The following is a 21,401-nucleotide window of genomic DNA, read 5'->3' as shown; positions in this document are numbered from 1 at the left end:
ATATATAAAAGAGAGAAGAGAGCAGAGAGACCTGGATATGTCATATCACCAAGAAGCAGGCACCAGGAGAATAGCGTGTCCTTTGGACCTGGGGTCCCTGCAATGAGAAGCTCCTCAGCCAGGGAGGATTGATGACATGGACCTTCCTCCAGAGCTGACAGAGAGAGAAAGCCTCCCCCTGGAGATGACATCCTGAATTTGGACTTCTAGCCTCTAAGACTGTCAGAGAATAAATTTCTCTTTGTTAAAGCCATCCACTTGTGGTATTTCTGTTATAGTCGTACTAGATAACTAAGACACCATCTATCTAATCTTTTTTTGCTGTTATTCTAAACTGTTTGAAAATTAGTTGAAAGCATTATGTCACATCACCTCTAAGTACTTTAGGCTTCATCTCCTAAAAAGAATAATATTCCTCTACTGCACTAAAGGAAACCCTGGTGGTGTAGTAGTTAAGTGCTATGGCTGCTAACCAAAGTTCGGCAGATTGAATCCACCAGGCACCCCTTGGAAACTGTAGGGCTGTACTCTGTCCTATAGGGTTGCTATGAGTCAGAATCGACTCTACAGCGATGGGCTTGGGTTGGTTTTTTGACTAGACTAAAATTCCATTATCCCACCTAGGAAAAGAAGTAATTCTCAAATACCATGTAATATTCAGTCCATATTAAAATTTCCCCAGCTTCTCAAAAGTTTATTTTACAGGGAAAAGTATATTTTCCCAAACCATAATCTTGTCCAGATTTACAAAGTGCATTTGGTTATTATGTTTCTTTAATCTTTTTAAATGTAGAATGAATCCCTTCCCCTGCCCTGCCTTTTTGTCATGGCATTGACTTTTTGAAGGAGGCAGGCATTGTCCTGTAGACTGTCCCACATCTTGCATTTGTCTGATTGTTTCCTCAAGGTGTTATTTAACTTGTTCTTCTACCCCCTGTATTTACTGTAAACTGGAATTTGGGTCTAAAGATTCAGGTTAAGGATTTTTTTAGCAATGTCATGGCCCAGATGTTGCTGAGTGTATATTATTGCATCCCATCAGGCTGCACACAACATCCAGGTGTACCACTATTAGTGATACTGTTCTATCACTTAAGGTGGTGACAGCCAGATTGCACCATTGTAAAGAACCTTTCCCTCTTTACAGCCAGCAAGGATCTTTGGGGTGATACTTCAGCACGTGAATACCCTGTTCCCCTACAACCTTTCATCTCATGGTTTTGGCATCCATCGATGATCCTTGCCTGAATGAATTATTACACTGGGGGTGACAAAAAGGTGATTTTCTAATTCTAGCTTTTCTTCTACATTTATGAGCTTCCATTCTTCTGTAGAGTTTTTTTCTGCATCAACTGGGATTGAACTACAGTTCCTGAGGGTAAATTATTCTATTTGATGCTGAAATTGTCTCATATTTGGCCGGTGGTTGCCCCTTTAAGCTGACTCCATGTCTCCTTGACTCACCTTAGTAGTCCTAGAGCACTTCTTTGCTTTCTGGAAAAAAGATATCCCAGGCTTACCTTGTATTTTATCTTTTCCAGTCCTAGAACTAGCTATTTTGGAGTTTGGATGTGAATCTAGGCTGTCTGCCTCAGAGCTCTCATTTAACACTGGGTCATTCCCAGCATGGCCACCAACTTGCTGTGTGACCTTTCCCTTCTCTGAATCAGATTCTCTCCATATGAACAATGGGGAGCTGGATTCTACCTTCCCCCATGTCCTCCTAGGGTGTAGCATGACACCAAGTGTTTCTGGTCACTATGTCCCTCTTCCCAGGCAGGAAAGCGTCGGTGGGACAGGGTTCCTCTAATGGGGCAGTGTCGTCTGTGTGACAACTGGGATCTCCTACTCTATTAGAAGAGATGGAGGGAACCATGGTGTGGGCCCTGGGAAACTCAGTCATGGGACCAACCCTCCTGGCTGGAATCTGTCTCCAGCTTCCCCTGGGCAAGGACAGGATGACTTTGGGGTCATCCTCAGCTTTGGCTGAAAGTTGTTCTACAGGGAAAAGCCATGGTGGACCGCCATGTTGTCATTGCGGTCAGCTTAGAATCTGTTGGCTTTGATGCATTTTTTCCTTTATTTTTAGTGTTGCTAGGTATCTAAAATAAATAAATGGAGCCCTGGTGGTGCAGTGGTTAAGTGCTTGGATCCAAACCAAAAAAAGGTCGGCAGTTCTAATCCACCAGCTGCTTCTCAGAAACCCATGGGACAGTTCTATTCTGTCCTATAGCGTCACTATGAGTCGGAATCAAGCCAACGACAACGAGGTTTTTTTCTTTGGTTTTAGGTATCAAAATTATAAATTCACGCTTAAAGAAGCAAATGCTTCTACAAGGCTTGTGAAAAATAGCAGTTTCGCATCCTCCTCTACACACCATGTTCAAACTTTTTTTTAGCTGATTCTTTTGGTATTTACCTCCATATCTTTGAATAACTTGCTGGTATTGTTACTTCCTGATTTTTCAGTGTTTGACATTATCTGGTTGGTTTTTCACTATGGAAGATAGAGATTTAGGTCTTTCCTCCCTATCCCCCATATGCTCTTCCTGTCCTCTCATTCTCCTGTATGCCTCCACTGTATTTTGGTTACATAGGTATTCAATGTTTACATTATTATGACAGAGTAGATGCTGTTCACAGCTGAGCTACCTAGTGTACTATGGTTACATTTCATTTTCTATATAACTTTTGTTTTCCCAAGAGTTAATAGTTGTCTTGGTTTTTCATTTACTCAGTTTTCCATGAAATTATCATAATTCAACCTCATATTCTCCAAAAATGATCTAAAGCTTCCTTTGTACATTCAAGCACATCAGCTATCCTGAAAAACATTATCTTCTTGAAGAAATAAATGCCTTTCAGAGTCTTTGGGCTGCTCCAATCTGGACCTGTTGCTTTATTCCTGGAATTTCTCTTCTTTATCACCCTGGGGATCCCCATTCCTTCTCATGAGATGAATTTCAGTTTCCTGTGTCCCAAGCCTTCCTTTTTTTTTTTTTTAGTAAACTCCCCCATTTTGATGAGAATACCTTCCTGAAGCTTTACGAGAAAGGATGTGAGGAAGTAAATCTTTTGGGTGTATTGAATGTCTGAAAATAGCTTGACACCCTCACTAGTTGGTAGTATGGCTAGGTAGAGATTCTAGGGCGGAAACCATTTTCCCTTAGAATCTTAAAGGCATTGCTTGATTCCCTTCTGATTTTCAGGGTTACTGTTAAGAAGCCCAAAGTCATTCTGATTCCAGACCTTTTGTATATGTCTTGTTTTTTCCTCTCTAGAAATTCGTGGAATCCTATCTTTGTCTTCATTGTTTTAAAACTTCACAGTGATGTACCCTGGTATAGAAATATTTTCATATGGTGTCCTATGTACTCATTGGGTCCTTTCAGTTTGGGAAATTATGTCCTCGAGCTCTGAAAAAAAATATTTTAAAATTTTTATTGTGCTTTAAGTGAAAGTTTACAAATCAAGTCAGTCTCTCATACAAAAATTTATATACACCTTGCTATATACTCCTAATTGCTCTCCCCCTAATGAGACAACACACTCCTTCCCTCCACTCTCTCTTTTCATGTCCATTCCGCCAGCTTCTGATCCCCTCCGCCCTCTCATCTCCCCTCCAGATAGGAGAAGCCAACATAGTCTCATGTGCCTACTTGATCCAAGAAGCTCATTCTTCACTAGTATCATTTTCTATCCCGTTGTTGAGTCCAATCCCTGTCTGAAGAGTTGGCTTTAGGAATGGTTCCTGTCTTGGGCTAACAGAAGGTCTGGGGACCATGACCACCGGGGTCCTTCTAGTCTCAGTCAGACCATTAAGTCTGGTCTTTTTACGAGAATTTGGGGTCTGCATCCCACTGCTCTCCTGCTCCCTCAGGGGTTCTCTCTTGTGTTCCCTGTCAGGGCAGTCATCGGTTGTAGCCAGGCGCCATCTAGTTCTTCTGGTCTCAGGATGACGTAGTCTGTGGTTCATGTGGCCCTTTTCTGTCTCATGGGCTTATAATTACCTTGTGTCTTTGGTGTTCTTCATTCTCCTTTGCTCCAGGTGGGTTGAGACCAATTGATGCATCTTAGATGGCAGCTTGCTAGTGTTTAAGATCCCAGATGCCACTCTCCAAAGTGGGATGCAGAATGTTTTCTTAATAGATTTTATTATGCCAATTGGAGTTCTGAAAATTAAAAAAAAAATTATTTCACTGACAATTTCTTCCCCTCCATTTTCTCTATTCTCCATTTTGAGAACTTTGATATTTTACCATTGGGCCTCCTGGACTGGTCTTTAATTCTCTTATCTTTTCTTTCTGATTTTTATCTTTTTGTCTTTGTGGTATACTTTCCAGGAGATTTTTAAAAAATTTATATTCCATCTTTTAGTTGATTAATTTTTGCCCTTATATTTTTAATCTTCAAGAGCTCTTTATTTGTTCTCCCGATACCCCTTTTATCTTTACACAACCAATTCTTGTTTCATAGGTGCAATATCATTCATTGTCTAAGACTATTAATGATAGTTTGTCCCATTGGTTTTGTGTGTGTGTGTGTGTGTGTGTGTGGCTTTAAAGACAAATTTATTTTCTCACAGCTCTGTAAGCTAAAAGTTCAAATCAGGATCTCTGCTGTGTCAATTTCTTCCTCGTTGGTAGCCTGGGCATTCCTTGGTTCCTTAACTTGTAGTGGATCCTCATAATAACTACACTGCTTTTTTAGGTTTGTTTGTTTTGTTCACTCTCGTTCACGTTAGAGGCTTTTTCAATGTCCGGTGATCCATGGTTGCCTAGAAATTGAATGTAAGCTCTGACATAGCAGAGCTTACCCACTGACAGCTCCCTGGTAGGCGTTGTTTCATCAGGGAACTGCCAATATCAGGATCTTTAGGTCTTTCCGCCTGGGATGGCCACATCCCCAGAGAAGGATCCTCCAATCTCTTGGCTGGAGGGTGAAGACCTGGTTTCTGGTATTCTGGGAACTGAGTCAGGGAGAAGACTGGGACTTTTTAGCTTCAGTATGTCAACATACCCTATTTTCAGTACAGGGCACATGTTCTCATTTATGATTTTGGAATAAACTCCCAGTCTTCTCTTAGAGTTGGGAGAAGCACCTGCCCTGTTTTGGAGAGTGGAGGGAGAGGATGAGGGTATCCAGCTGCTTCATAAACAGACTTCAAACCAATCCTTTTTTTGTACTACCTTCAACTCACCACCCAGACGTCTCACACACCAATTCATGAGCCTGTTTTCCTACATAAATAGATGGATTCTCAACTTTTCTAGGTGCAGGTTTAGGATTCAGCTTTCTTGGGATGGCTGAGAGAGTTACCACAAGTCCATCTGCTTTCTAGTTTCCAAAATTTTCTTGTTGTTTTCTCTTTTCCTGATTTACACTTAAACAACAACAACAAAAACTTTACATCATTTTAGCAGGGTTTGGAAAGGAAGCAAAAGTAAATATGTCCTCTATTCATCATTACCAAGAACTCTTTTTTTTTTAATTGAGATGTAATTTAGATGACATAATATTCACCCTTCTAGAATTTTACAATTCATTGTTTTGGAGCATATTTATAAAATCGTGTAGCCATCAACACTATCTAACCCCAGAACATTTTCATCACCCCAAAAGAAATCCGATGTTCATTAGCAGTCACTCCCCACTTACCCCTTCCTCTAGCTCATAACAACCACTCATCTACTCTGTGTCTCTATGGATTTGCCTATTCTGAATATTTCATATAAATGGAATCATACAATATATGGCCTTTAGTGTCTGGCTTCTTTCACTTAACATAATGTTTTCAATGTTCATCCATATCATGGTATGAATCAGTACTTCATTTTTTTTTTTCCTTTTATTGAGATACTTCATCCCTTTATGTGGCTGGATAATATTCCATTTTATGGATATACCACATCTTGTTTATCCATTCATCTGTTGATGGACATTTGGGTTGTTTCCACTTTTCAGCTACAGTGCTACGAACACGTGTATACAAGTTTTTTGTGTGAACATATGCTTTCAATTCTCTTGGATGGAGTGGAATGGCTGGGTCATATGATGATTCTATGTTTAATTTTTTAAGGGACCGCCAAAATGTTTTCCATAGCATCTGCACCATTCTACATTCTCACCAGAAATATATGTAAAGGTTCTAATTTCTCTACATTCTCACCAACACATGTTATTGTCTACCTTTTTTGATTATAGTCATCCTAGTGGTGGTGAACTGGTACCTCATTATGGTTTTGATTTGCATTTCTCTAACGACTAATAAGCATCATCTTTTCACATGCTTACTGGCCATTTGTATATCTTCTTAGGGGAAATGTTTATTCAGATATTTTTCCCATTTTTAACTGTCCCTTTGTTGTTGAGTTGTAAGAGTTCTTTATATATTCTGGATACTAGACCCTTATCAGATAGGTAATTTGGATTTTTCTTTTTCCCATTCTGTGGCTTGCCTTTTCACTTTCTTGATAGTGTCCTTTGAAGCACAATGTATTTTTGTCATTAGTTTTAAGAAATATTTTTTTAAATTCCTATTTTTAACAATTTCATTGAGGCATAATTTGAACACAATAGGCTGTACAAACGTAAAGTGTTCAATGTGATAAATTTTGATGTATACGTTCTTTCACGAAACCACCACAATCAAATAGTAAGCATAACCCTCACCCTAAAACTTTCCTTGTGCCCCTTTGCCCTTTGTAATCCTTCCCTCCCACCCCACCCTACATCCCCACTCCCAGGCACTATACATCTGTTTTCAGTCACTGTAAATTAGTTTGTATTTCCTAGAATTTTATATAAATACAACCATAGAGTGTATACTCTTTTTATTTTTTCCTGGTTTCTCTCACACAACATACTAAGTATTTTGAAATTCATCCAGGTTGTCATGGGAATCAATAGCTCCCTCCTTTTTATTGCTGAGTAGTATACCACTGGATGGATGAACCACAGTTTGTCTATTCCTTTACCTGTTGGTGAACATTTTGGTTATTCCCTGTTGTTGACTGTTACTAACAAAGCTATTATGGACATTCTTGTGCAAGTTTTTGTGTGGCTATATTATTTCATTTGTCTTGATTATCCAGAAAATGTCTTAGCAGTAAACATTTAAGTAATATCAGTGTCATGTCTTGAGCAACCACTTTGTGCCAGGCTCTGTGCTAAGCAGTTATTTAGTCTAACAACCCTGCAAGCCTAGTATTTATTCTCCTCACTTTATAGAGGAGAAAACAAATTCAGAATGGGTGAGAGACTGGCTCAGGTCACACAGCTAGGGTGTTTCTGACCTGGATCTGAACTTAGGATCTTCATTGAAGCCCATACTTGCTCTTCTCTCTCCCTTCAAAATAAATATACTATCTGTCTTGACGCTTTAAAAAAAATTATTATTATTGTGGTAATATACATATATATAAAACCGAGACATTTGCCATTTTAACCATTTTTAAGTGAATAATTCAGTGACATTAATGACACTCACCATGTTGTACAACCATAACCTTGACTTTTTTTTTAAAATAGTATTTTATTGAGTTTTTGGTGAAGGTTTACACAGCAAGTTAGGTTCCCATTTGACATTTTCCACATAAAGTACTTGGTGACATTAATTACATTCATCACAATGTGTCAAGATCCTCTTTAATTGTGTTCTGTTTGTTCCGTTTCCAGTACTCTAGTTTCCCTGCCCTTACCTTCTCATCTTTGCTTCGGAGTTGTTGACCTTGTGATCTCATACTGATGGTTTTTAAGTAGGACACCGATCTTGTGGATAATGTCCTTTATTTTGTGTGCCCTTCTGCTATTTCACAGAACGGTGATCTCAGGGGGTAGGCTTGGTTCGAGGTTTAAACAATGTCTCGGCGATAGTCTCTGGAAGTCCTCTGTTCTCTACTGTTTCAGTTTGTCTGACTTTTAAAAAAATTTTATTGGCTTTAGGTGAAATTTTACAGGGCAAATTAGTTTCGCATTCAAATATTCATACACAAATTGTTTTTTGACATTGGTTACAACCCCTGCAATGTGTGAACACTCTCCCCCTTTCCCTTTACATCCCGGGTTCCCTGCGTCTGTTTGTCCAGTTTTCCTATCCCTTCCTGCTCTCTCATCTTTGCTTTTGGGCAGGTATCGCCCATTTGGTCTTCTATACTTGACTGAACTAAGATGCATGTTCCTCTCATTAGCTACTGTTTGTTTTATAGCCCTGTTTAATCTTTGGCTGAAAGGTAGACTTCGGGAGTGCCTTCAGTTCTGAGTTAGCAGGTTGTCCAGGGGCTATAACCTTAGGGGTTCCTCCAGTCTCTGTCAGACCAGTAAGTTTAGCCCTTTATTATAGCTTTTTTTTTTTTTAAATAAGAATTTGAGTTCTGCTTCATATTTTTCTCCCATCCTATCCAGGCCCAACTATCATGACCCTGGTCAGAACATTAACCTCGACCCTTGAAATCCAAAACTTACCGAATCTCTGAACCACAGAGTTTTAAAATTAAATATATATATACATATATATATATATATACATATATATATATATATATATATATTAATGTTGGAAACCCTGGTGGCGTAGTGGTTAAGGGCTACGGCTGCTACCCAAGAGGTCAGTAGTTCGAATCTGCCAGGCGCTCCTCGGAAACTCTATCGGGCAGTTCTACTCTGTCCTATAGGGTTGCTATGAGTCGGAATCGACTCAATGGCAGTGGGTTTTGGGTTTTGGTTTTTGGTATATTAATGCTAATTTAAAAACACACAAAAGACAAAGATTAGTAAAACAAATGTGGTATACTAGCCACAGATATTGAGAAATAAAACCTTGCCAACACAATTAAATCTCCCTAGCACCCTTCCCTTGTCCCTCTCTCATCCCCTCCTTGCAGAGGCCCCCATGCTTCTGAATTCAAACCACACAATTTAGTGTCCCTATCTGTAAAAAAAATAAATAAAAATAAAAATAAACTTTTTCTTTTATCTGTAATGGACATAATGAAATAAAATGCTCCTCAAAGGGTTGCTGTAATCATCACATGAAACAAAGCACACCAAACGATTAGCACAGTGCCTGGCACAAAGGAGGGCTTAGCAAGTGGTGGTGATTATTACTGCACCATCTTAGAACCATGGCCTCTTAGGTTCATAAAAGTTCCAGTTCGAAGGGAGCAGAGGGAACTCTGAATCCAGCCTTCTTCCCCCATTTCTGAGATGACATAACTGAGGCCAGAGAAGAAGTGACCTGCTAAGCTCACATAGGGGTGAGTAGCTAGCCCCTTTCTGCACTCACTCACGTGTGGGTGAGAAGCGGAGACAAACAAAGGTATTTTCTGCTTCAAAGTGATTTCCTGTCTAGAGAACAGATATTTGCCTGATTCTTGAACCATCCAAAGAGCCTTGTGAATTCAGAGGTCTGCCTAGAAACAAATGATGAGGGCTCTGAGAGCCAATGGAAAGGTGTTGGCCTTTCCATCTGCCTGAGGAGCCCCCCTCTCCCCATCCTGCCCCTGCTCAAGCGGGGTATTTCCAGCTTTGTGGCTTTCACTTCCACTTCTCCTATGTGGGCGGAGTGGCCTCCTGTGGACGAATCAGATTTCTCCTCAGCACCAGCTTCAAGAGGTGAGCGGTGGGTTGAGTGTCAGACACACAGGCAGCGGAGGAGGCAGCAGCAGCAGCAGGAACAGGAGCCCTTAGGGAAAACCAGAGGCCAGGACCATGGAAGACCAGCGCGACCTCATCTCTAACCATGAGCAGCTGCCCATACTGGGCCAGCGCCCCCAAGCCCCAGAGAGGTAGGTGTGAGCACATAAGTCCCCAACTGCACAGGTGTGCAGGTGTCCCGAAGGAGCACTGGACTGGAAGGTCACAGGAGGGGTGGATTCAGGCTGTGCCTTTAACACTGACTTTCTGGGTGACTTAGAGCAAGTCTCTGGCCAGCTCTAGCCCTCGGTTCCTTCTCCAGTAAAATGAGGGGTTTGGAACCTTCTTTGCAGTGTGCACCTCCCTTCTGAAAGTCAGAAGAGAGTCCTGGACTCTCTCCCTAGAGAAAAGCAGTTTCACACAATGTCACAGACAATTCCAGGGACTTTGCAGGCCCCCGCCCCATCCCTTTTCCCCTGCTTCTGCTAAACCTGGGTCATGAACCCTAGGTTAGAAACTTTGGGCCAGATTTTGAAAATGTTGTGACTCCCAGATGGAGAAACAGTTTCTCAAAGAGCATGGCTGAAGCAGCTCATTATAGAGAAGTTTTCTCTTGATTACCATGTACGGTGTACATGTTTGTATCAAGGGAATTGTAGTTGAAGGTGTCTGTAGAATAGTTGGAGACGCCTGCAACCACAGGAGGGATTGAGATGTTGGGAAGGGGTTCACAAAGGAGGGAGGGGCTATGGCTAAATTTCTGGAAGGGTCCTAGGGTTAACATGGGCTGTGCCCCTCTCCTTTGCAGCAAGAGGCCAACACAGCTATTCTCGGGCCGCCAGGCCCCCTCTCCCAGCCCCAGTGTGGCTTCACCCATGTGTGTCCCTGAAAAAGGGGAAGGGGGAGACAGAGTGCAGCAACCCCAACCCCCCACCCCCTCTAATCTCTCAAAAGTTATTTGCGATCTATGGGGACACCCAGCCAAATGTGATGTCAGCTGTTGCCAGGCAGAAAGGGGTTTGGAAGAGTCGCTCAGAGGTGTCATGAGGAGCTGGGTTCTAGGGGACCATGTAACCCGACATAGGCCATCCGAGCAGCGGCCTCTGAAAATCCCAGGGAATCCCACGGCTAGGAGTCCAGGTTCTGCTACTGTCACGCGTGACCTTGGATAAATCACTGCCTTTCTTTGGGTCTCAGTTATAATACTAAAAATGATCATGATGTTAGCCTTTCTAATAGGTGATGTTCACTGTGTATCTGACACATGCTAAGTCCTCAGTCACTGTTAGTGACTTTATTATTATGATGATTAGTTCTGTGTTGACACATAACTCAATCCTAAACACAACCCTAATCGTCACATAACCTGATGACAATAACCCTAGGAATATTTTCGACTTTCATTTTCCCCATTTGTACAGAAGAGAAAATTGAAGCTGTTATTGGTAAGTGACTTACCCAAGTTATCATAGCTAGTGAGTGTTGGAGACAGAATTTGAACCCAGGACACTGAACTTGTTTTACCACCTGACATCTCACTAAGCATCCCCCTTCTTGAGGCATGATTTGCAGAGTGGGGAGGTAGGACACCTCTGAGCTCAGGCCACGCAGGCAGCTGGAGACTCAGGGTGGGCTTAGTGTTGAGAAAGGATGTTTCCTTGCCAAATTCTTGTCTGATTTTCAAATGAGTTCAGTTACTGCTTCTAAAACCAGCCTGGCCCTGTGTGCTTAGGGACCATTCCAGACTTGAGCCTGTTTGGAACCTTCTGTGAACACTTCTGCCTGGCAACATTTGCATCACAGTTCCTGCTAGTTCTGGTTGGCTCCTGACTTTGACTAATTGTTCTTGTTATTCAAGGAGGCAGTGAAAAGGAGGAAATAAAGGGAGGGGGAGACAAGGCTTGGCACTCTTCCAGGGCCAGGGGACAGGCAGGCAATAAAGATGCATAAAGAGGAAGGAAGCCAGATGCTAAAGTTAGCTATTAACCTGAGAGTAGTAATAGTGTTATTTACGAAGTTCAGGGTACGTGCTATGTACTCACCTGAGAGCTTTACCCTTATTATTGTATTTAATACAAAACCCTGTAAGTGCTTTTACCCCACTGAGGTTAAATGACTTGTCCATGGTCTCACAGCTGAGGAAGCGGCAGAACTAGGACTCCAATGCAGGTTACATGGTCTTATCTTCTATATGATCGCTAAATTCTTCACATTGCTGTCGAATCAATTCCCACTCATAGCGACCCTATAGGACAGAGTAAAACTGCCCCATAGGGTTCTTAAGGCTGTAATCTTTACAGAAGCAGATTGACATCTTTCTCCCGAGAAGCGGGCTACTATTACTCTACTACCCACTGCTGTCGAGTCGATTCCAACTCATACTTGACCCTACAGGACAAAGCAGAACTACCCCCATAGGGTTTCCAAGGAATGGCTGGTGGATTTGAACTGCCAAACTTTTGGTTAGAAGCAGTAGTTCTTAACCACTGCACCACCAGGGCTCCAAGAAGTGGGCTAATGGGCTCTATCTAACTACAGACCTTTTGGTTAGCAGCCAAGTGTTTAACCACTGTTCCGCCAGGGCTCCTTCTAAATTCTGAGGCGTTATGAGACACTGAGCTCCAGAGAGGAGCAGGGACTTCCCCAAGTTCACAGTCAGGGGTAGTGCTGGGACTAGAACCAGGTGTGGGGTTGCAGAAGGGGTGAGCATGTAGAGGCAATGAGGCTGGGAGCCAGCAAGACTGAAGACTTGGGTGGATTTTTTTACCACCTTTAGAGTCCAGGCCACCCCTTCTCCTTAGGAAAGTCAACAAGTGGAACTTATTTTTCTCTCCTGTTCAGTTCTCTCCCTTCCCCCACACAGGGTTTCTGCGGCTCTCCCCTTTCTGAATAACTCTTCTTTGGGCTGGGACTTGGGCCACAAAGCATGGAGGTCTGGGAAGCCAATGGGAATGAGTTGTGTCTATGATGTCATGAGTTGCTAGGCAGAAGGGTCTCCTGGAGTATCCCAAGCTATTTCTGTTAGTTGGGAGTTCCTGGTGGCTCAGATGGTTAACATGCCTGCCTACTAACTGAAAGGCTGGAGGTTCCGGTTCACCCAGCAATGCCCTGGAAGAAAAGTCTGACGATCTACTTTCAAAAACTCAACAATCAAAAATTCTATGGAGCACAGTTCTCCTCTTATACATATGGGATCACCATGTGTTGGAATTGACACAACTGGTTTACTGGTTTTATCCTTGCTAACTCAACAGCAAAGGGGTTTGTTTGCCTTTTTTTTTTTTTTTTAAGTTGCTGTGTATGAGTTGGAATCGACTTGATGGCAATGGGTTTAGTTGCTGGAAAAAGCAGGGTGTAGTCTCATCCTGACAATTTCCAGTTGGGCCCTAGTAGCTTCACCTCTGGTGTGGGTCAGGGCAGGAACTCTCAGGAACCTGAGGCAGGATCCTTACATCCCCCACCTGTAACACCCAGGTACACACACCCCAAAACAAGTCCAAGGCCCAGCGCTCCAAGGCCTCCCTAGGTCTGGCCAGTCCAGACGGTGGGAGATACCCACCCAGGTCACACGGGCTCAGGCACCTATTATCTTGACGAAATTCCCCCTGGGTGGACAGGACCATGAGATACTTCTGTGGTCACAGTTAGATCTTGCTTCAAAGAAAACCACCTAAACCTAGAATTGCTGAGATGAGAGGTCCCCAAGTGATAGATGAGGGAAGTGAGGCCCAAAGACTGGTGGGGACTCTTGCAGAGTCTGGGGCAGAGGATGTGCCCCATGGGGGCCTGGTACTTGCCCACCCTCCCGTCCACTCTTAAAATGTCACAGCCCTACTTCTCTTTCCAGTGGGCCACATTCTCTGCTGTCCCATCCCACTTCTTCCCCTTTTCTCTTTAAATCTAATTTCACTGCAGGGCAGGGGGATGAAAGCCCCCTTCCCCTTGAGGGCAGCCCTGATCCTTAGGTCACCTGGGGAGATCCTCCGCATCAATCCCTCACTGCAGAGGTGGGACAGAGAAGGTGAGGGACCTGTCAGGGTTAGACAGTGCCACACGGCTCTCTCCACTCAGTCCAGGCCAGGGGCAGATCTGGGAGGACTTCAGCGAAGCAATGGCTCGGAGTAGGGGCCTAGTGAATGTCTTCAAGATGCATTTCCCTAGCCAGTTTATCGTATGTGTTCAGAGTGTGCCTTTACGGGGCTTCGGGAGCTGATGGTGATTGGAGGAACATTCCTTCCCTCCCTAGCCCTGGGTGCTGCTGCCTCCCTGGCCTCTGCTCTGACCCTATTCCTCCTCCTCCCCAACAGCAAGTGCAGCCGTGGCGCCCTCTACACGGGCTTCTCTGTCCTGGTGGCTCTGCTCCTGGCAGGACAGGCCACCACCGCCTACTTCCTGTACCAGCAGCAGGGCCGGCTGGACAAGCTGACGGTCACTGCCCAGAACCTGCAGCTGGAGAACCTGCGCATGAAGCTTCCCAAACGTGGGTACCCACCTCCACTCTGTCCCCTCCTCCCTCACCTCCCGGACGTCCATTCTCTCTCCCTCTGGTTGGGACTTCCAGTCCCTCCAAACTTGGGTTCAAGGTGTCAGTCCTGGAATCTGAATCACCCCTCCCTGGGCACTGGGACCACACTCACGCCACACGCCCTGTTCCCACAGCGGCCATGCCTATGAGCAAGATGCGGATGGCTACCCCCCTGCTGATGCGGGCGCTGCCCATGGAAGCCCTGCCCCACGGGGTAAGGACAACCCAGGGCAGGGGAAGAGAAATGTTTCCCTGCCTGGGTGGAGGGCAGGTACCAAGGAAGGCAGGGGAAGGCAGCTGACCCATGAAAAGCCCAGGGTGGGAGGGAGCAGGGCCCACCTCAGGAAGAAGAGGGCTCTCTGGGGTGGGGGTTGGGGGCTGGGGGAAGAGCTTCCTGGGACCATCGCTGGGGAGGAGGGCCTAGCCCTCTATAGTTTACTAAGTGCTTCTCATTTTCCATGGTATCTTACAGGCCCCTCACATTCTCAAAGCACTTGATGCTATATGTTGATACGGTTCTTGTTCACAGAACTCTGCTGTTGACAAGGCCGTGGGCAGGAAAGATTATGCTAGTTTGGCCAGTGAGGACATTGAGGCAGGGAAGGTACAGGGACTTGCTTAAGAGCTCATGTTTGGAGATAGCAGAGATGGGCCTATTGAGTGCCTGGGACTCCAGACTTCTCCCCAGACCCCAGCTGCTGGCTCCTGCTCTAGGCCACTGGGGCCCTCAGTCTCCTCCTCTGGGGCCAGTGCTGGTACCTAGTAACCCTCTGTTCCTTCCTCCCACAGCCCATGCAGAATGCCACCAAGTATGGCAACATGCCCCAGGACTACGTCATGCATATGCTCTTGGTGAGTGGGACTGCTCCGGTGGCCTTGCCTGCCCGCACAGGATCCTGGCATGGCCATGCTCCAAGGGCCTGCACCATGCTTGGCTCATAGGAGACATCCACATGTGCTCGCTGGATTTCTGAAGGCACACAGGCGTGGCCGTTAAATGTTATATGTAGTCCAGCCTCCCCCCATTTCTGAGATGGAGAAACCGTGGTCCAAAGCCTTAATATGCAACTTGTTCAGACACTCCTTTCCTCCTTCCCAACTTTTACTGTATGTCTACTCTGTGCCAGGTGCTGTTCATGGCTCTGGGCGCACAATGGAGAATAACTGGATCCAGCCCGATTCCATGGGGATCTCAGGCTAGCATAGGGGACAATGATGTGGAAAGTGCAGGGGACTCAGTCTAGCTTGAGGTGGTTAAGGAAGTCTTCCTGGAGGAGGTGAGACCTGAAAGATGAGTAGGAGTCTACAGGGAGTAGAAGACTGGAGGTAGGGGATGGGTATTGGCAGACCTGGGCCTGGAACCCAGGACCCCCAACTCCCAGCCCTGGGATCTCGTACAGCTGGACTGTCCTTATCTTCTCCCCCACCCTCCCATCATGGCTTAGGTCGAAGGTCCAGGCTTGGTGTGGCTTGGGTCCATTCCTTCGATGACCAGGGGAACGTGGGCTACATATTTCACCTTGCTTGCCACGGAGCCCTTTTTAACCTTACTTCTTGCCTTGCCACCTGCAGAGGACTGACCCCCTAAAAGTGTACCCGCAGCTGAAGGGCACCTTACCGGAGAACCTGAAGCACCTTAAGAACACCATGGATGGCCTGGACTGGAAGGTTAGCAGCTTTCCCTGTGTTAGACCCCCTTCCTTGTGGGTCTTTGGCAGGGCTGAGAAGAGGTGGGCTGAGGGGTGGGCTAGGGAGGTCATTCTCAGGAAGCTGGACGAGGCTTAACACCACTTAAAAAGCCCTGAACACTTCAATGTGCTCGGAGTTGAGGGACCACTTGACAAAGTCCTGGGGCTTTTAAGGGGGAACCAGGCTGTGCTGGACTCCTGGGTGTCCCCATGCCCAAGGGTAATACTAGGCAGGGCAGGGCTTGGAGACACCTAGTGCGCCTGACATCCCTTCTCCCCATGCCCGCCTCTTTGTCCCCATTAGGCCTTTGAGAACTGGATGCATCAGTGGCTCTTGTTTGAAATGAGCAAGAACTCTGTGGAGGAGAAGCCCACTGAGGCTCCAACAAAAGGTATAGCAAAAGGGTGCTTTGGGGTACCAGGGCCCTGGGCATTCCCTCAGGCTCTCCTGGAGCTGTGGAGGTTTGGGTCTTGAGCACTCCCTGATCTGAAGACCACAGGGCCCCCCAACTTCTCTTGACTCTCACTTCCTGTCTCTCCTGTCTGCTCCGTCTGGCTGGACTGCCCCTAAAGCTCCATCCTGCCTGGGGGTCTGTTGTTTCACACTATGAGGGCCCCTAGTAGAGGCCTCCCTTCAGGAGGTGGCCTCCACTGTGGAGGAAGGCTCTGTGCAAGGGGGCCTGGGGCAAACAAATCAAAACACACCAGGAATCATCATAATGGACTTCACTGCCCTATACTCTGCAATTTCCATTGAGTTGGGAGGGGCTCGCTATCCCTGCACTTTAGAGGGGACCTCCCCAAGGTCACAACCAGTGGGTGCCAGACAAGAACCTTGCAGTTTTAGGGTATTTTAAATTTAAACCAAGGTATTTTAGCTCTAAGGCCTTGAAGAGTGCTGCGTCGTCATCTGGTGCTATCTCTAATTGGCTGTGCACATCTGGGCAAGTCTCTTTCCTCTGTGCTTGTTTCCCACAGTGCACGGTCACTGCCGGCCCCTTCCCCTGAGTCTCAGATTTTTCCATCATACATTCATAGATCTGTAAATCTAGAATGCACCTTAGATGCCATCTCAGCCAACTGCTATCTGATGCTTGAATCTCTTCTAGAACATCCCTAACAAATGCTAATCCCCACTTCTACTTGGATACAAGAAGCACAGACTTACCAAATGGCCCACTGCTATTCTCTAGACACCAGAATCACAGGTGCTATTCCAAACTTTACTAGGCATTGAGAAAGTCTCAGAAGAAACTGCCAAGTTCTGGGATGAATTAGCCAGTCATTCATTCACTCTATTTGATCTTGGACCTTGTTGGTCCAGGCCTGTTTTCACATGTGTGCAATGGGTGGAGTGAGTGTAGCCACTTGGGCAGAAGGCATTAGACACACAGCAGTGGTGTATGGGTCTCTAGCCCCTCTGAGAGCCCAGCTTACTCACCCACTGTGTCTTCACCATGCCTGTCGCTTCAGCACTGACCAAATGCCAGGAAGAGGTCAGCCGCATCCCTGCCATCCACCCGGGCGTGTACAGGCCCAAGTGCGACGAGAACGGCAACTATTTGCCACTCCAGTGCTATGGGAGCACCGGCTACTGCTGGTGCGTCTTCCCCAACGGCACCGAGGTCCCCCACACCAGGAGCCGTGGGCACCATAACTGCAGTGGTAAGCAGTGGCTACTATGCCAGGGAGTGTCACAGGACCAGGAAGGCTGGTGCAGTTGAGGGGCAAGAGGTCCTCCTGGTGTACGTGGGCCAGGACCTCAGGATGGCAGCTGTGGGGGCAGCCATGCAGTCAGTCATGCGTCTGCCCCTTCATCCACGCCCTTGACTGTCCGTCCATCTATTATTTCTCTCCTCTTATACCCACACTCATTTATTTGTTCATTCGTTCATTCTTTCCCTCTGCTTAGCAGTCCTTCCTTTCTTCTGGTATTTCAACCCATGAATGCACTGTGCACTCACGCATTTAGGCAACATGCAGAGCATTCCCTCATTTCATCACCTTCCTTCCTGGATTTTGCTCCCATGCCTGCAGCCACGCCCCCTCACTGATGCTCACAGCCATGCGGCAAGCAGCCACCCCATGGCTCCTGCCTTCCCAGGCACTAGGCAGTGGCTAGTTTGAGGACTACCTACAGGCACTTCTCTGACGGGTGGGGAAAGGTAACAGCAGGGCTGCAAATGCATCTGCTACTCCTTTGCAGAGCCACTGGAACTGGAGGACCTGTCCTCTGGAGTGGACATGACCAAACAGGGTGTGGGTGAAGGTAAGGGCCCTGCAGAGCGGGTCTATCCCCAGCAACTCAACTTCAGCCAGGCCTGCTCCCTCTTGGGCGGGTGCCCAATGTGCATGACCGTGGGCCATTCCCAGCATCCCTGGGATGTCACTTCACAGACGAGAGACAGGGTTGGGGGGTGTGTGGGGCTATCAGTACTCGTACTGGAGCAGGGCACGGTAGAGGGTGGAGATTCCTCAGCTGTTCTGAGGGCCCAGGATGCTGAGAAGGGGCAGGGACCACAGGTGACCTAACCTCCACCTCCTGCTTCTCTCCGTAGTCCTCATTTGAGAACAGCAGAGCAGCTTCTGAAACCAGCCACCCCTACCTGGCCACAGCTTTCTTGCTACCCCTGCGTCCCTCAGTCCGAGCCCCTCTCCCCTTTCCCTTGTGTCCCTCTGTCTCCCACCCTGAACCTCATCCCATCAGAGACCCTGGTGCCTGGATCTCCATCATCATTGGACATCACAAATCAAGTCAGAACAGCACAGACCACCGACGCAGGAGGGCGTATGACAGCCACGCAGGAGGGCGTCTGACAGCCATGCTATCCAATCCCCACCCACCAAGGGGCCTAGACCCGAGGTGGCCAAAAGCTAGTCTAACCCCTTTCCTGACACCACAGCAACCTCAACGCGGAACTCCAAAGTTCAGGCTTACGGTGAGGGGAAAGGCGCAGGGAGAAGGAACCAGCGCCCCCCCACAGCCTGGGGCAGCTTTGCCATCCTCCTCTCCCACTTGGCCTCCAGCCTCGGCTTCTCTAGCCTATCTGCCCCGGGACGAGCCACCCTCTTCCCTTTTGCCAGCACCACCCACCCAGGACGCCAGCCTTTCCACCCTCAACCCCTCCTCACCCCCTGCCAACTCCCACTGCCCTATGTTCAGCCCATCCCACGCTTGTCCTCAGCCTTGACCTGGCTCACGTAAGAATAAAGGTAGTAAGTAGTGGAACACGCTTGGCTCGGACTCTCTGTTGGATCAAGCCCTTTACCCCAATGAGGTCATACTTCTCAAGGCTGTGGACCTTGAATTATTGCCTGGGTAGGAGAACGCAGTCCAGGGAGCCCCCAAACAAATGCTGGTGGGACCGGGGGCTTGTAGGCTTTGCAGACACACTTGGTTTGCAGGTTTAACACACAGGAATGCTCACTATTAAGAAACAGGCTCTTGCCCATTCATTCTTCTTTAAGCACAAAGTCCTTGTGGTCCAGCTTCATTTTCTCATATTACTGTTCTCACTTCTGTACTAACAACAGTATGAGTGCAACACAGTTATCACTGACACAGAGCCTGCGTCAAGGACAATGGGGGTGGGCTGTGGACAGCTGGGGTGCCCCTGCCCTACCTAAAGGCCCGACCGCAGTTGGCTCAGCTGGTTGGTGCCAGGACAAAAGGGAGGCCCCTGCTGCCAGATTTCATGACTTTTCAAGAGCCAGAAATGGAGATGACTCAGTGAGGTCTCATTTTTAACTTAAAGACTTGCTGTGGGTCAACAAAGCCCACTTAGGACGCCACTCGGCAGCCTCCATCCTAGACCTGTACACTCACAGGGGAGAGAGGAAAGGCCTTGTCCAAGGGTCCTGAGATCAGGGTTTAGATGGATGCCAACCTGGGCCTCCGCCTCTAGCCCAGTGCTTTGCTTTTCTCTATTGCCTCCTGCTGTCTCTAGCAGGAGCCAGACCTTGGAGTTTGAAAGCTTCACGCCTTCTTACGCTCCACACTGCTCTGGGCCCAAGCACTAGCCCCCGGGAAGTGGCCTTTGAATCCCTGGGTTGGGTCAGTGGGAGGCAGCTTTTCCCTTCCTCAGTCCATCACCACATCCTGAAGACGTTAACTCCCCTAGGTATCTTTCAAGTCCATCCACATTTTGCATTCACCACCACTGAACCTTCCCTACCTGGATGTGAGGGTAACTCATGCTGAACTAGTTTTCCTGCTTCTATTGGGTCTGCTCACAGCTATTCCCTATTATGTAAGTACTCCAACACACCCTGCACACACAACAAGGTCACTCCCTCTGCCCCCAGCTCAAGTCCTAACACCAAAAGGTGGCTCATAAGGCCACCTTCCGTTTCTGCACATGACTGTAGCATCTGGAAACCAAACCTGACCACCTGAAAAATCCCCCTTAGCTTAGATGCCACCTCCTCCAGGAAGCCCTCTCCATTCAATTCCGTGCTGCCCCAGCTCCCAGGGTGCTTTGCTGCATCTCAACTGCACCGACTGCTTCCTCCAGCACTGTGTGCCCCACCCACCCCAGTATCACAGAGCCTCGACACAGTCAAGAGCAAATTCTGAGTGTTGGTTTGTTCACCTCTACCCGTCGGCCAGACTCTCCTTGCCAAGAGTAAATCAATTGCACAGCACTTGCCCCACATGCACGGGAACTTGTATCTTTCCTTCAAACCTTTTATTTTCTGAGTTCTTTAAAAAAAAAAAAAAAAAAACAAAACTTGGAGAAACTGACAAAAGGAGGACAAAGCCTCCGCATCAGCTGGAGACCAAGTGGCACGGGCCAAGTCACAGGCTGGGCCTCCTGGGCCTGCACAGCAAAGTGGTGGGAGGTTCCAAAGCCTTCGGGCATGTTGGGCCTGAGCAGGGAGGGGCAGCTCAGCTAAAAAAATATATATATACTGTACACATCTCTGTGAGCGGCCTGTGTCTGGAGAGATGTCTTGTGTGCTGGGGGTGAGGGGAGGCCCCAGGTGCTGGCACACTTCGTCCTGGGCCAGCTTCTCTGCAGGGCTCACTGGCCTGGCCAGCACCCCTGGGCTGCGGACAGTCTGGTTTCTTCTGGGGATGGAGGGGAAGTTAAAATTCAGTTCCAAGTCATGGTGGGCAGAGGCCAGAGGTGCGGGAACGGTCACCACTTGGCTAAGAAATTCCTGGGGAGAGGAAGCATATCCAGATGTAAGATTTCCTGACTTCTCTCTTCACCAAGGAGAACCAAAACCAGAAGCCAGCATCTCAGATGCAGAGGGGCATCCAGTAACCATGCTGACATTTATCAGCACTTCTGTGTCCTAGGAACTGGGCTAAGTGCTTAACTGCCTTTAATTCTCACCTCCATCCTAGGAGGGAGGTTCTGTGTTACCTACCCCCATTTCCCCATGAGCAGATGGAGACTCAGAGAGGTTGGGTGACTCACTCAGTTAACCCTTTCCTGACATCTGGCAGAGCTTTTCCTCTACACAGAAGCACACAGGTCCATTGAATGGCCTGTCTTCAGCAAACCATCTTCCTTCCCAGGAGGAAATGCCCCAAAGTTACAGATCGT

The 21,401-nt window shown here is 47.0% G+C and overlaps 2 protein-coding genes across 9 annotated transcripts in view; one reads left to right on the top strand and one right to left on the bottom strand.

The window, feature by feature from the left end:
* The first annotated feature begins 9,589 nt into the window (after positions 1-9,589).
* On the top strand, positions 9,590-18,729 carry CD74 (CD74 molecule). Of its 2 annotated transcripts, XM_023550623.2 has the most exons (9): positions 9,590-9,785; positions 13,941-14,113; positions 14,293-14,372; positions 14,948-15,010; positions 15,731-15,826; positions 16,151-16,238; positions 17,320-17,511; positions 18,053-18,115; positions 18,405-18,729. In XM_023550623.2, the coding sequence occupies exons 1-9, from the start codon at positions 9,709-9,711 to the stop codon at positions 18,413-18,415; spliced, it is 843 nt and encodes a 280-aa protein (XP_023406391.1). In that variant the 5' UTR covers positions 9,590-9,708; the 3' UTR covers positions 18,416-18,729. The 2 variants fall into 2 exon arrangements, with proteins under 2 accessions (XP_023406391.1, XP_010590192.1); XM_010591890.3 differs by lacking the exon at positions 17,320-17,511 and having other exon boundaries at positions 9,605-9,785.
* TCOF1 (treacle ribosome biogenesis factor 1) overlaps positions 12,889-21,401 on the bottom strand; it is a 48,473-nt gene continuing 39,960 nt past the window's right edge. For all 7 annotated transcript variants that reach the window (XM_064278185.1, XM_064278190.1, XM_064278192.1 and 4 more), the window contains one exon: positions 12,889-21,009. The gene's annotated coding sequence lies outside the window, so the exon portion shown is untranslated. The remainder of the gene's footprint in view (positions 21,010-21,401) is intronic.

The sequence above is a fragment of the Loxodonta africana genome, chromosome 2, assembly GCF_030014295.1.
Source record: "Loxodonta africana isolate mLoxAfr1 chromosome 2, mLoxAfr1.hap2, whole genome shotgun sequence".
Taxonomy (NCBI): domain Eukaryota; kingdom Metazoa; phylum Chordata; class Mammalia; order Proboscidea; family Elephantidae; genus Loxodonta; species Loxodonta africana.
This window is presented reverse-complemented; position numbering and strand designations above follow the sequence as displayed.